We start from the raw sequence: 15,655 nt of genomic DNA, 5'->3' as shown, positions 1-15,655 counted from the left end.
CCTGTCAGTCATTTTGTGAATGTGGACATCACGCTCTCCAATGCCTCTCCCCCCCTCCAGTGGTGGGATTCAAATAGGTGGACAACCGGTTCTCTGTGTGGATGCCACTTCCGGAAGTCCGTTCTGGGCCTGGGCAATAAAAAAATTAGCTACCGCTTCTGCTGAAGTGGTGCAAACCGGCTGAGTCCCACCACTGCCACTGTCCCTCTTTTCCTTCCTTCCTTCCTTCCTTCCTTCCTTCCTTCCTTCCTTCCTTCCTTCCTTCCTTCCTTCCTCCCTCCCTCCCTCCCTCCCTCCCTCCCTTCTTTTGCTATCTCTCTTATGCCTTCTTCCAGTGATGGGATTCAAATATGTGAACAACCAGTTCTCTTCATGGATGCCGCTTCCGGAAGTCCGTTTCTCAGCCTGGACAACAAAAAATGAGCTACCGCTTCTGCCGAAGTGATGCAAACCGGCTGAATCTCACCACTGCCTCCATCCCTCTTTTCCTTCCTTCCTTCCTTCCTTCCTTCCTTCCTTCCTTCCTTCCTTCCTTCCTTCCTTCCTTCCTTCCTTCCTTCCTTTCTCCCTCCCTCCCTCCCTCCCTCCCTCCCTCCCTCCCTCCCTTTGCTATCTCTCTTATGCCTTCTTCCAGTGGTGGGATTCAAATACGTGAACAACCGGTTCTCTTCATGGATGCCGCTTCCGGAAGTTTCTGAGCCTGGGCAACAAAAAATGAGCTACTGGTTCTGCCGAAGTGGTGCGAACTGGCTGAATCCCACCACTGCTCCCCCCCATACACACATACACACACACACACACACCAATCTCGTTTGCAAGCAGTTTTCTTCCCCTGCTGTAGAATTTTGCCCCGTCGTGAAATAATTCCTTGCAGGTAGAAAGACGGTTAAAGACGCTGAGCTTGTCAGCCCTTAACCCAGCTCCTGCCCTCCTTTCAGCTAGAAAACATGAAAATGCAAGTAGATAAATAGGTACCACTAGGCCTGGGCATATAACGGTAGTCCTGATGCCCACATGGCCACGGAAGCATCTTCGGACCACGCTGGCTCCTTTGGCTAAAAAACGGAGATGAGCAGCGCCCCCTAGAGTCAGACACGGCTGGAACAGGGAAACCTTAACCTTTAGAAAGGTAGATTCCCCCCCCCCCTTTGCCGGGCGGGCATCACCCCAAATGTTTAGCAAAGCCGGTCCTAGTTTTCAGGTAACCCTTGAAAATTTAACCATAAACAAGCTGGGTCTATTCTCCAACCCAACACGCTCCCCTCCCAAATGAATCAAAGTGAAAACTTAACCAAGCTTTCCCAGTAGAAAAGAATATTTACAACTCGGCGTTGAACCGTGGGGTCCTGGGTGCTGTCTGAGCTTGGTGGTTTTCTTGCAGGCATTTCATGACCCAGCTAGGTAACATCATCAGTGCTAGAACATAGTGGAGGAGGGAAGAGAGGTGGAGGAGGAGGATGGCTATAGGGGTCCTTGGTGCTCTCTGAGCTTTTTTTATTTTCTTGCTCATCAATGCTAGAACGGGGTGGAGGAGGGAGGGAGGGAGGGAGGGAGGAGGAGGAAGAAGACAGCTGCTATGCAGTCATTGGAGTTCTCTGAGGGTGGTGGTTTTCTTGCAGATCTTTCATGATCCAGCTAGGTAACATCATCACCCCCACCAACACCAAGAGGGCAAGTCACTTGTATATACTGTTGAACGAAAAGTCTTCATCATGGTTCAGTCCAAGCCGGGAATAAACAACATGGCAACTGCTTTAGAAAGAAGGTTGCAGTTTATTGAAGAAGAGAGCCAGACAGAAAGACGGCTGTGGAAGAAAAGAGCGAGAGCACATGTAGGGAGTGGATTTTTATACCTCCTTGAGCCTTTTGTTTGGAGTTGTTCCTGTGTCACGTATTCTGACCTGCGTCTGAGTGTGCCTTTCAGGTATTCTGATGGTGGTGGGTTAATCCTATTATATTCCAAAAGTCAATCCTGCTTCCCTGGGGCTGTGGCTGATGACTCTTAGATTTTTGGTGTGTTGATTCTAGGGATCTTTCTTCCTAATCCCAGTTTCCTGACTCCAGTCTTTCTGACAAGATTATCACATCTGTAATTCTGCAGAGCTGGTTTCTGTTTGGGACGGAGAGACTTGGAGACGGGGTTGGTTTCTGCTTTTAAAATCCTTTAGGGAAATACATTCTGCCTTTTAAATATTTCCTAAAATATTTCTTTCTCTGGAGGCGGGGCTGACTTCCCATAATAGTCACTCCCTTCTAGCACTGATGGTGTTATCTAGCCCAGGGCTTTTCAACCTTTTCACCCATTGTACTACTTTTAGGAGATGGCAACATCCGAGTACTACCAGTTGCCTAGCAAGGTGTCCAAAACTTGATGACCAAAAAAAAAAAAAAAAAAAAAAAGAGGAAAAAAGGGATAAAGTACAGGTAGTCTTCGACTTACAACCGTTCACTTAGTGACTGTTTGAAGTTATAATGGCACTGAAAAAAATGCCCCCCAAGCCACAGCCGAGCAAGACGCCTGCCTGCCCGCCTGGCCGCGCTCTTCCTCCTGTCCGAGGTTTTCATTGTTGTGAGCATTTCTGTTGAGGATTGGCAGCAGGGATGGGGTGGGGGTGTTTGGTTTTTATTCCCCCCGACTACTGGGTGGTTGCAGCAGGTTTTGGTCACTTCACATGACCCTGGGACACTGTGACCGTCATAAATATGAATCAGTTGCCAACCATCTGAACGTAAATCACAAGACCCTGGAGAGGCTGCAACATTCCAGCTGATCGGTGCTTCTTCTGGGCTCAGCAGAAGCGCCAGGATCAGTGCCAAGCTCCAGATGGAGCCTGGCGCTGATCCTGGCACTTCCACTGAGCCCTGACAGCCCTGCAGCTCCAGCCATCTTTCGCTCAGGCTTGTGCGGTGCTGCCACCGGTTCAGCTCATTCCCCTCCCCTACTACCCCTTTTCTAGGATGGTCGTGTACCACCTGCCAGGTGCCAGTGTCCCACAGGTGGTACCCGTACCACTGGTTGAAAAGCCTTGATCTAGTCGGGTCATGAAATATCTGCAAGGAAACCACCCAGCACTAACCAAGACAGGCTGATTTGCAAATGCAGCTGCTGGGTCTAAACCTGGCTTAGTTGGGTGTGTTGTGTGAATGCAACCAGCTTCTGGCAAGTAGAGGAATTTGGTGAGCTGGAACTCGGTTTGATCGAGGTTCTCTGCTCACCCTCTTTGTCTTCGGGAGTGGTGGAGAGAACCAGAGGCACTCTGGCAGCTTCACACTCCAAATGTTGCGTTCTTAAGCCTTGCTGGAGTGTTGCTGAGATAGAAGCTGTGCTGAAGCGTTGCTCTGCAAGGCTGTGGTCTCTCCATCTGGGCAGGACAGACAACGTGAAGATGAGGTACATTTGATTAGCATTGATCTCCCTTCGTTTGTTTTCCAGTATGTCCGAACCGTTGGATTTGCCCAGAAGGCTGGGTCAGTGCAACAGACATCTCGTCTCCCAACCTGATCTGTCCAACCTGGTTTGTCTAACAAGTAACAATGGATGCAAACTAACCAAGGAGAGAAGCAACCTGGAACTAAGCAGAAATTTCCTAACAGGGAGAACAATTAACCAGTGGAACAGCTTGCCACCAGAAGTCATGGGTGCTCCGTCACTGGAGGCTTTCAAGAAGGACTGGACAGCCATTTGTCCAGAATGCTATAGGGCAGGAGTAGGCCACCTTGGCTCTTTTATGACTTGCGGACTTCAACTCCCAGAATTCATGAGTCAGCCACGCTGAGGGGAAAGGGAGAGGTTTCCAAGCTGAGCCATGCTGGCTCAGGAATTCTGGGAGTTGAAGTCCACGAGTCATAAAAGAGCCATGGGGGCCTTCCCCTGCCCTAGGCCTAGCCTGCTTTATGACTCGTGGACTTCAACTCCCAGAATTCCTGAGCCAGCCATGCTGAGGGGAAAGGGAGAAGTTTCCAAGCTGAGCCATGCTGGCTCAGGAATTCTGGGAGCTGAAGTCCATGAGTCATGATGGGGCCAAAGTTTCCCTCATGCTGGCTCAGGAATTCTGGGAGTTGAAGTCCACGAGTCATGAGGGGGCCAAGGTTCCATATCCCTGTTATAGGGTCTCCTGCTTGAGCAGAGGGTTGGACTAGAAGACCTCCAAGGCCCCTTCCAACTCTATTAGTCTGTTAAATCAGGATTTCATCCTTGGCAATTCCAAGATGTGTGGATTTCAATGGGGAATTCCGGAAGGTGAAGTCCACACCTCCTACAATGGAACGCAGATAGGCAGGAGGCCATTTTGCAGTGCGCACCTCCCAGAATTGGGGGTGCAACCTCTCAACACCCCCTCCCCGCTGCCTCCCGCCCCCAAATCTGCTAGTGTGAAGGCCAATGCGCCAGGTGTGCTTTTTCTCCAAGCGTCTTGTGTGAAGGCAGCGTGCGTTGTGTTCCTCCGCATCCGCCCGGGAGACGGGGATGTGGCGCCCCACATCCCTCGCCACCGTTGTGTAAATCTAAAATTTGCATCGGCCCCGTTGCGAGAAGCCGAGGAACTCTTCCTAGGGGGGGCTGGAGATAGGCCCAAGGCCGCCGTTTGCCCACCCCTGCTCTGGGAAAGATGTCAACCCCTCCGCCGTTGTTTACCAATTTTAAGATTTCTCCCCCGGAATACATTTCTGTGATAAAAGCATCAACAAACCCCGCGGTGCCTTGATTTCTACGTGTGCGTGGCGGCGTAATGGAGGCCCCCATCATTATTTCTATTTATTTACGAGGAGCATTTCCTTTGCAAAGCCGCCTAGCATTTCGTGGAGTTTGTTTGCAGTAATTAGCAGCGCTTTTGAGAGCCACCCTAACAATCCCTGAGAGAAGGGGATCTCATTGACACGGATGCCAGGAGGGTGGGAAAAAAAGTAAAGGGAAAAAATTTGTAACAAAGGAGAATATTTGTAGCTCAGGGTGGAAATGAGGGCTTCTTGGTGCTCTCTGAACTAGGGGGTTTTCTTATTACCTAGTTTGTGTTTCATTACCCAAACTAGGTAACGTTATCAGTGCTAGTAAGGAGTGGGATTTGCTCTCAGTTTATTTTCTAGATAATAATATTATAGAATATAAACTGAGAGCAGACCCTGCTAGCACTGATGATGTTACCTAGTTGGGTCATGAAATGTCTGCAAGAAAACAACCAAGCTCAGAGAGCACCAAGGACCCCACAGTCATCGTTGTCGTCGTCATCTTCCTCCTCCTCCTCCTCCTCCTCCTCTCAACTCCATTCCCTTCTATCATTGATGATGTTACCTAGTTGGGTCATGAAATGTCTGTAAGAAAACAATCAAGCTCAGAGAGCAGCAAGGACCCCATAGTTATTTCTCCTCCTCCTCCTCCTCCTCCTCCTCCTCCTCCTCCTCCTCTTCCTCCTCCTCCTCTCAACTCCTCCTCCTCCTCCTTCTCTCAACTCCATTCCCTTCTATCACTGATGATGTTACCTAGCTGGGTCATGAAATGTCTGTAAGGAAACAATCAAGCTCAGAGAGCACTAAAGACTCCTCAGAGGCACAATTAAAAGCCTGGCAAAGGAAGGAAAGTTTCCAAGGCCTGGAACAGCAGGTTTGAGGGTCAAAGCACTCTGCACATGTTCTGACTTTCTGCCATTTTACCTCCCATTCAACCAAGCTGCCATCATCCTATACACCTCAGTTAAGTATATATCAATCGATAGACTTTCTTCCGTCTCAGACCAGGGTGAACGATTCTTTGCCTTGCTTCAAGACGATAGGGACAAAATTAAAAAAAAAACAAAACGCACCAGCTCCATAAAATTTGCTTAACAGAAAATACGATAATTTAGAGTCATAAAAGGGAAGACCATTTATTTGTCTCTTCCTACCCCTTTGGTCTCTCCCTGAGCAGCCAGCAAATTGCCAAATCGAATTTTACTACCTGGAGCACGATTTTAGGAGACTTTCTCCGCAAATAAATAGTTGACGTTAAAAGTCCTTCAAAACACCTGCAAATATTGGTCTTAAGGGGGCTGTTGTTGTTAATTGTGAAGTTGTGTCCGACCCATCGCGACCCCATGGACAACGTTCCTCCAGGTCTTCCTGTCCTCTACCATCTTCTGGAGTCCATTGAAGCTCACGCCTGCTGCTTCAGGGACTCCATCCAGCCACCCCATTTTCTGTCGTCCCCTTCTTCTCTTGCCCTCCATCTTTCCCAGCATCAGGTTCTTCTCCAGTGAGTCCTTCCTTCTCATTAGGTGGCCAAAGTACTTGAGTTTCAACTTCAGGATCTGGCCTTCTCAAGAGCAGTCGGGGTTGATCTCCTCTAGGACCGACCAGTTTGAGCGCCTTGCAGTCCAGGGGACTCGCAGGAGTCTTCTCCAGCACCAGAGTTCAAAGGCCTCCATTCTTTGGCGCTCATAAGGGGGCTGATGTGGTGTCCATTAAACTCCTGCTCTGAGCCCAGAACAGACCAGGATGGATGGGAGGTAGACGTTTCTCTAGTTTGACGTACGGAAATCTGCCAAAAACTTTGGGAAAGAGACTGTTCTCCTATTAACAAGGTGGGAATTCCTTGGGCCTTCCTTGCTGACTCCTCCTTCTTCTTCTCTTTCTTCTTTCCAGCTGGCACGACGTACATTTTTGGCAAAGGCGGGGCACTGATTACCTATATTTGGCCCCCGAATGACCGTCCCAGCACACGGGCTGACCGGCTGGCCGTGGGATTCAGTACGCACCAGAAGAACGCAATCCTGGTGCGGGTGGACAGTGCCTCTGGACTCGGCGACTACTTACAGCTGCACATAGTAAGAAATGGGGGTCCTTAATTGGGGGGGGGGAACGATTGCCAAGATTGGGGGTGTCGGAGGAGACAGTCGCTGCCTCTCTGTCTCTCTCGTGACTTGTTGCTTGAAAAGTTGCTTTTGATAAAATGAAACGGAGAAGCGGCTTGTGGTGATGTAAAATTCGTCTTTTTCCCATCCTTTTTGTTCTCCACAAGGTCTTCTCCACTAAACTGGAGACAGTGGTACTTGGTACTCATCGTGAATTGGTTCCGGGAGGCGCGAGGGGTACCGAAAACAATTCCTACGTTATTCCCATATAAGGAATAACGTAGCCAGTCACAAGGCAGCCCGACACGGACAGGTTCTGGCTTGTGCATTGAGTATCAAAGAAACGATGAATACCGGGACAAAATTTTCATGTCAAAATGCACTGAGTCTTGAATTGGATGAGTTTCAAAGCGGTTGAGTACCAAGGTACCACTTAACTTTAAGGGTGGGAGGGGAATGAATAACAGAAACGTTAACAAGGGTTGCTCCTACACAGAAGTAGGAGAAAAGCAGCTTGGGATCTATCTTATTCAATTGATTCACTTGTCCTGCCTCGTCTCCAAAACTCAAGGAGATTTATTTACACAGTGTCCCTCTACTTTATCCTCCACAACAGGGGTCTTCAAACTTGGCCCTTTGATGACTTGTGGACTTCATCTCCCAGAATTCCTCAGCCAGGCACGCGTGCCTGGCTGAGGAATTCTGGGAGTTGAAATCCACAAGTCATCAAAGGGCCAAGTTTGAAGACCCCCTGCTCCACAACAACCCTGCCAGGTTGACTGGGTTGCTCTGCCATTTTGGAAGTCCTTCCCAAATCCACGTGGAGTCCTGAGCCTCTCTTTGAAATAAAACTAGACAGCGGCCATCTTTTCAAAGGGCGCAAAAAAGCTCAGCGCGCCTGAGTCTCTGGAGCTGGCTATCTGGTTCTGTGGCTTTGAAGACCCTAGATTTCTGTCTGCCCATTTAACTAACCTGGTTGCTGAATGGGCAGCAACTTAATCCTCAGCACATGCTCTGGCGTCCTCTTTGCCTCCAGCTCTGAACGCTGCCTTCCAAATCTCTTTTGCGGGAAACTGAGTTATGGAGAAGGAATTTGTTAATAATTCTCGAAAAGAGATGTCACAATTTTTTTTTTTAAGAATCGCTCAGACTGATGCAGGTGGTCCTCAACACATGACCCCAAATGAGCTCAAAATTTCTGCTGCTAAGTGAGACAGTTGTTAAGCGGATTTTGCCCCATTTTACAGCTTTTCTTGCCACTGTTGTTAAGTGAATCACTGCTGTTAAGTTAGTAACACGGTTGTTAAATGAATCTTCCCCATTGACTTTGTTTGCCACGTGAGCACGTGACCCTGGAACACTGCAACCGTCATAAATGCGAGTCGGTTGCCAAGCGTCTCGCTATTGGGAAGTTTCTCCTTCATTCCAGGTTGCTTCTCTCCTTGATTAGTTTCCATCCTTTGCTTCTTTTCCTGCCTTCTGGTGCTTTGGAAAATAGGTGAACCCCCCCCCCTCTTCTTTGGGGCAGCCCCTCAAATATTGGAAGACTGCTATCATGTCACCCCTGGTCCTTCTTTTCATTAGACTAGACCTACCCAGTTCCTGCTACGGTAGAATAACAGGGTTATTCTAAACATATAATAACATAGTTAGAAGGGACCTTGAAGATCTTCTAGTCCAGTGGTTCTCAACCTGTGGGTCGGGACCCCATTTGGGGTCGAACCACCATTTCCCGGGGGTCGCCAAACAACGCAGTCCGCCATTTTTTCCCCCCTTTTCCTTAGCTGTGCTCCTCCCTTTTATTCTATTGGCTTTTGAAAGCCAATAGAAGAGACTCTCTTGAATAGAGTCTTAATTCTATTGGCTTTCAAAAGCCAATAGGAATGGTCCAGGCTGTCTCTGCCCTGCTGAGCCCGCCAAAAGTCCCATTCTGCAAACGGTGCTGCACCAATTGAGTAGTCCTCGACTTACGACCGGTTGAGTAGTCCTCGACTTACGACCAGTTGGGGGTCGCGGCATTAAAAAGGTTGAGAACCACTGTTCTAGTCCATCCCCATGCTCAAGTAGGAGACCCTTTACTATTCTGGACGGCTGTCCAATCTCCTCTTGAAAACCTCCAGCGATGGAGCACCCCCAACCTCTGGTGGCAAGTTGTTCCACTGGTTAATTGTCCTCACTGTTAGGAAATTCCTCCTTAATTCCAGGTTGCTTCTCTCCTTGATTAATTCCCATCCATTGGTTCTTGTCTTGCCTTCTGGTGCTTTGGAAAATAAGTTGACCCCCTCCTCTTCTTTGTGGCAGCCCCTCAAATAGTGGAATACTGCTTGTATTCCAGTGTTGTTTTCTTGTATTCTAGCATTCCAGCACCGTAGACTGAAATCTAGCCTTTGACGTTCCCTCATCCCAATCGATAGCAGGCAGGCCAGCTTTTATGATTATAATTTTGACTCTCCTCCATCCCCGTCTTCCGCCTTTCCGTCTGCCTGCGCGAGTGTTGAATTTGAAAGCCCTACCGTCGCTCTTTCTAAACTGGCCTCCCGTTTTTAGGATTTAATCCAGAGCCATTCCCGTCTGGATGGTCCCAGCCCCAACTGTTCGGAGGAAACGGTCACTTTGGCTCCCGAGATACGTGGCCAGCAGGAAAGGGGGCTGCCAATGTCCCAAATTCAAAATGCCCTCCCTTCAAAATGGCCGTTTCGAGTGTTCCAAGCTGTGAAAGAAACTATGTCTTTTTTTTTAAGCGTCGCATCTCTAATTGTCAGCAAAGGCTCTCGCTCAGGCTAAAGGGCCTTTCGCTTCAGAACAGAAGGATTTCAGCAGCGTGGCATTGGTTGCAAAACACGCACCTGCTCCCCCTACACACAAAGTGATTGGAAGTGGGGAACCCAGGAAAAAATTATATTAGGGCAGGGGTAGGCAACCTTGGCTCTTTTAGGACTGGTGGACTTCAACTCCCAGAATTCCTGAGCCAGCCATGCTGAGGGGAAAGGGAGAGGTTTCCAAGCTTAGCCAAGCTGGCTCAGGAATTCTGGGAGTTGAAGTCCACAAGTCATGAAGGGGGCTATAGTTCCCCCATGCTGGCTCAGGAATTCTGGGAGTTGAAGTCCACGAGTCATGAAAGGGCCATAGTTCCCCCATGCTGGCTGAGGAATTCTGGGAGCTGAAGTCCACAAGCCTTAAAGTTGTCAAGGTTACGGACCCCTGGGCTAGCTAAACAAACCGGCTTCCTTTCCACTCTTCCTGGTCTCGTTTGCATTCTCTGCCGCCGGCCATTTTGGCAGTCCTCTGAATGAATTTCAAGGGTCTGCCTCCATCTCAGAGAAGAAGAGCTCGGATCGATCCCTGGGCTGCAGATGCCCGCCTTGACATGACGGAGGGCTCAGCTGTCGCAAAGACTCTGGAAGCCTTGCCAGGATCGCCCCAGCTGGCATGATCAGAAGGCAAATGGTGAAGCCAGCAGAGGTCCACACAACGGACGGCTGTGCGGGCAGGAGAGAAGCCAGGCCGTTGAAGAAAAGGGCCTTCAAACCCCCCCCCCTAAAAAAACTACACAAAACCCTGAGTCTTGTGGGCAGCAAAACCGGCGGTGAGACATTTGCAGGGTGTCCTCAAGCCAAAAAGTCTTCCCCTAAACAATGAAGTCATTGACTCACCCTGATTTTACAACCTTTTTTCCCCCAGTGGTCATTAAGCAAATCACACAATCGTTAAGCAAAACTGGCTTTGCCCGTTGAGAGCCATGGGGGCACAGTGGTCGGAGTGCAATATTGCAGGCTGACTCTGCCCACTGCCGGCAGTTCAAGCCTGACCTGCTCAGGGTTGACTCAGCCTTCCGGCCTTCCGAGGTGGGTAAAATGAGGACCCAGATCATTGGGGGCAAAATGCTGACTCTGTAAACTGCTTAGAGAGGCTGCAAAGCACCGTGAAGCAGTATATAAGTCTAAGCACTATTGCTATTGCTGTTTTGCTTGTTGCAAGCTGGCTGGAGAATTCTAGGAAGTGAAATCCGAGGTTGAAAAATACTGAAGTAAGGAATAGACGCAGCCTGCTTCTTGCAAAAGAGAGTCTGAAAAGTGGTAATAGACAAATGGCAGAGGCTTCGTAAAAGCAGAGATGGAGCAGAACCTAACATTTCAGAGGGAACCAGCAAATTTGGAAACAAATTTATAACCTCCAAGGTCCCTTCCAGCTCTATTCTATTCTATTCCATTCCATTCCATTCCATTCACTATTCTATTCTATTCTATTCTATTCTATTCTATTCTATTCTATTCTATTCTATTCTATTCTATTCTATTCTATTCTATTCTATTCATTATTCTATTCTATTCTATTCTATTCTATTCTATTCTATTCTATTCTATTCTATTCTATTCTATACTATATTCTATTCTATTCCATTCACTATTCTATTCTATTCTATTCTATTCTATTCTATTCTATTCTATTCTATTCTATACTATACTATATTCTATTTTATTCCATTCACTATTCTATTCTATTCCATTCTATTCTATTCATTATTCTATTCTATTCTATTCTATTCTATACTATATTCTATTCCATTCCATTCACTATTCTATTCTATTCCATTCCATTCCATTTCATATTTTCTATTCTGTTCTGTTCTGTTCTATTCCATTCCATATATTCCATTCCATATTTTCTATTCTATTCTATTCTATTCTATTCTATTCTATTCTATTCTATTCTATTCTATTCTATTCTATTCTATTCTATTCTATTCCTATTTTTTTCTATATTCTATTCCATTCCATTCACTATTCTATTCTATTCTATTCTATTTTCTATTCTATTCTTTTCTATATTCTGTTCTGTTCTGTTCTGTTCTACAGTTGGACTCAACTATAGTCGTAAGCCAAGGACATTCCGTGCATTCTTCATTTACATTTCTTTTACTTTCTCTCTCTTTTTTTTTTCCTTCCTTTTTGGACCCGGGAGAATTGGGGGCATAAGCAGAGAGAGAAAAACGCCAAAAGGGTAGGCGTGTTTCTGACATGAAATCAGATTGCAAACAGAAATCAGTTAATAGGAGGGCAAGAGACTGCAACTGCCCAGCTTTTTCCCTCGGCTGTGGCCAAGGCCTCCGATGGGTAGATATGCCAGAACAATACGGTGAGGGCCAAAGGCCGGAGGATCTGATTAAACCTCGGCAGCTAAGAAGAAACAGGTGGGGGCTGCATTTGAAGATAGAAAGGGAGACTGAGGCACGAACAGGGAAAAGTGTGCGTGTGTGTGTGGGGGACATTATTTTATTATTATTTTATTTTATTACTTTTTATTTATTTATTATTATTTTTTACACTGTTTTTATTATCCGTAAGCCACCTAGAATCGCTGAGAGAGAGCAGGCGGCTGTATAAATTATGCAGATAAAACAGATTACAGGACTTGGGGAAACGACAGCTGGAGCCGAAAAAGAATAGTTGGATCAGGCTAAAGGGCCTTTCGCTCAGGCTAAAGGGCCTTTCGCTTCAGAACAAAAGGATTTCAGCAACGTGGCATTGGTGGCAAAACACGCACCTGCTCCCCCTACACACAAAGTGATTGGAAGTGGGGAACACAGGAAAAAATTATATAAGGGCAGGTATAAGCAACCTTGGCTCTTTTAGGACTGGTGGACTTCAACTCCCAGAATTCCTGAGCCAGCCATGCTGAGGAGAAATGGAGAGGTTTCCATGCTGAGCCATGCTGGCTCAGGAATTCTGGGAGTTGAAGTCCACCAGTCATGAAGGGGCCATAGTTTCCCCCATGCCGGCTGAGGAATTCTGGGAGTTGAAGTCCACGAGTCATAAGGGGGCCATAGTTCCCCCATGCTGGCTCAGGAATTCTGGGAGTTGAAGTCCACAAGTCATGAGGGGGCCATAGTTTCCCCCACGCTGGCTGAGGAATTCTGGGAGTTGAAGTCCATAAGTCAGAAAGCGGCCTAGGCCAGGGGTAGGCAACCTTGGCTCTTTTAGGACTGGTGGACTTCAACTCCCAGAATTCCTGAGCCAGCCATGCTGAGGAGAAAGGGAGAGGTTTCCATGCTGAGCCATGCTGGCTCAGGAATTCTGGGAGTTGAAGTCCACCAGTCACGAAGGGGCCATAGTTTCCCCCATGCTGGCTGAGGAATTCTGGGAGTTGAAGTCCACCAGTCATCAAAGAGCCAAAGTTGCCTACCCCTGGCCTATAGCGAAGTAGGAGAGAGATGGATAAAGTAGATTATACGATGCAAAGGAAGGGATTCCTGAGCTGTGAGCAAAGCCTCAAGACGGTCTTAACACGAGGATCCAGGCAGTCATCAAGCGTTAAGCCTGACTTAGAATTTACTGCGAAAATACATCCTCAACTTAACGATCACAGCCCAACCTTTCTGTGGTTAAGTCAAAGACAGTTGCTAAGTGAGTTTTGCCCCATTTTACGACCTTTCTGCCATGGTTGTTAAGCGGATCACTACGGTTGTTAAGTCAGTAACGCGGACGTTAAGTGAATCCGGCTCCCCCATTGACTTTGCTTGTCAGAAGGGCGCAAAAGGGGATGACGTGACCCCCGGGAGACACTGCAAACCGTCATAGGTACATGCCAGTTGCCAGGTGTCTGAATTTTGATCACGTGACCATGGGGGGGGATGCTGCAAAGGTCGTAACGGTGAAAAACAATCACAAGTCAGCTTTATCAGTGCTGTTGCAGTGCCGTCACTAAACAAACTCTTCCATGCCGAGGACTACCTGCAGCTGCCCCGTATTCTTTGGGAATAGCACAGCTGCCTTACCTAATGTGGGATTGATTGCACCGGATGACTGGTTCCTATAACGCGGTTACCCGATTAACCTCGTTGGTTTGATGCCGAAGAATGGACGTTTGCATTGATTTTCATTTCATTTGCTTTGCCTGCCCTTTTTTTTTCGGGTCTCCCGAGGCCTGTTGGTCCTGTTATTTATCTGCAAATAATTGCCTGCGCTACGCCTCCAGGCCATATCAGGATGTGGTAATTCAGTTCAATTAATTGAATTCCCCAAATGACCAAAGCCCACGTGATTAGGCCCGGGGATAGGCTTCGGTGGGAACATTTGGCCTCTTAGCCAACTCCAAAGAACCCCAGACTAGAAATAAAGAACGGCATGCTAAGCCCCCTTTATTATATGGGGGTGCTGCAGGCGTTCCCCCTCTCCTTCCTCACATACAACAGTCCTCGACTTCCAACAGGTCATTTAGTGACCGTTGGAAGTTACAACGCCAGGGGAACAAGGGAACTTAGGACCGTTTTTTGCCCTTACGACCGTTGCAGCGTTCCCAAGGATCACGTGATCAAAATTCAGAGGCTGGGCACGTGGTTCATGTTTACGACGGTCCGCAGTGTCCCCGGGGTCACGTGACACCCCCTTTTACAACCTTTTCACAAGCAAAGTCAGTGGGGATTCACTTAACGACCGTGGGGCTAGCTTAATCAACTGCGGTGATTCGCGTAACAAGGGTGGCGAGAACGGTGGTAAAAGGGAGCGGTGACACTCACTTAATGACAGAAATTGGGGGCTCAATTGAGGGCCGTAAGCTGAGGACCGCCTGTACTGGGGACGAGCAAACATTTGGAGCGCACAGCTCCCAGAGTCCCTCGGTTGTTGGCTGTGCTGCAAAGGCTGATGGGAGTTGAAGTCCAAACTGGGTGGTTTTGGGGCCATGAACTGGAAGACAGGGAAATCCAAGGGTTAGAGCAAGGATGAGGGGGAGGGTTCTCTGCAGAGCGATGGCACCTTGTAAGGTGGGCAGGAGAGACGAGGCTGGGGGGGTGAAGAGAGAGAGAGAAAAGGAGGGAGGAAGAGGGAAGGCAAAAGAGAGAGAGAGAGAGTGAGGGAGAGAGAGAGAGAGAGAGAGAGAGAGAGAGAGAGAGAGAGAGAGAGAGATTATGAGCCGGTGTGAGTAGGCTCTTGTTGTATTCTACTTAATTACTTGCGTCTCTTCCCGGAGATAAAATGAGGGGCTGTAGATGCAAGTTTAGAACAGTTTTGAGGCCCCATGTGTGTACCCCCACCTTGCAACTGCCTAAAATACCCATTTTAATCCCTTGGCACTCTGGAAAACCTTCTTCCCTGCCACTTTCTTCTCACTCTTTCTAGCCTTCTTCCCCCAACCTGGCACCGTCCAGCTGTGTCGTCCTTGAAGCCCCATCATTCCCAGCCATCCTGGCTGATTCTCACTTTCCATCGCCCAAAGCAGCACCGTGCTCGTCTTTCTTCCTCTCTTCCGACTTCCTTGCCTGTCGATTCCTTGCGGGGGAGGCCAGCCGTGTCCACCTCGGCTCTGCCTGGCCTTGGCACGACAGAGAGATGAGTGGGGGTCACCCCGGAAAAGGAGAGGGGTACACGACAAGGACGGTGGTAGGAGCAGCCCCCTGGAGGGCGTTAATCACATCTGCTGGCGGGCAACCCCATCGCTTCCGGGCGGTGAGATTTCAGTCAAGCACGGCTGGCAACACCACTCCCTGGGGGACAGCAGGAGACCCGGGCGGTTTGGGGGGGGCACCCACCTTGCATGTCGGGGAGATACTCTAAAAGTCTGAAGCTTTAAAGGGCAAAGTGGATGTCCGAAGCCTCCGCGAGATTTATGGGCCTCGTCTCATCCGCCCTTCAAAAGAAGCTGGTGGGCTGCAGGAAGGCCCTGGGTGGGCTTTCGGCCTGTGATTTATAAGCCAAGTTGTCTCTCCTTGATCATCAAGATGGCTTCTTGGAGACCAAGGAGGTCATTTATAGAGGCTGGATAGGAAAAGGGCAGCCCATCAATCAAGGAGGTGAAAGAGATGATTGCCCAGACCTGTCTGTCTCTCTCCAGTTCCT

At 48.4% G+C, this 15,655-nt stretch overlaps 1 protein-coding gene across 25 annotated transcripts in view; it reads left to right on the top strand.

The window, feature by feature from the left end:
• Positions 1-15,655, top strand: part of NRXN2 (neurexin 2) — a 336,186-nt gene that overhangs the window by 249,030 nt on the left and 71,501 nt on the right. For all 25 annotated transcript variants that reach the window (XM_039366158.1, XM_039366176.1, XM_039366159.1 and 22 more), the window contains one exon: positions 6,613-6,794. In XM_039366158.1, the coding sequence (XP_039222092.1) occupies positions 6,613-6,794 (182 nt within the window). The remainder of the gene's footprint in view (positions 1-6,612; positions 6,795-15,655) is intronic.

Source organism: Crotalus tigris, unplaced genomic scaffold (genome assembly GCF_016545835.1).
Source record: "Crotalus tigris isolate CLP2741 ecotype Arizona unplaced genomic scaffold, ASM1654583v1 scf7180000020245.1906669, whole genome shotgun sequence".
Classification (NCBI taxonomy): Eukaryota; Metazoa; Chordata; class Lepidosauria; order Squamata; family Viperidae; genus Crotalus; species Crotalus tigris.
This window is presented reverse-complemented; position numbering and strand designations above follow the sequence as displayed.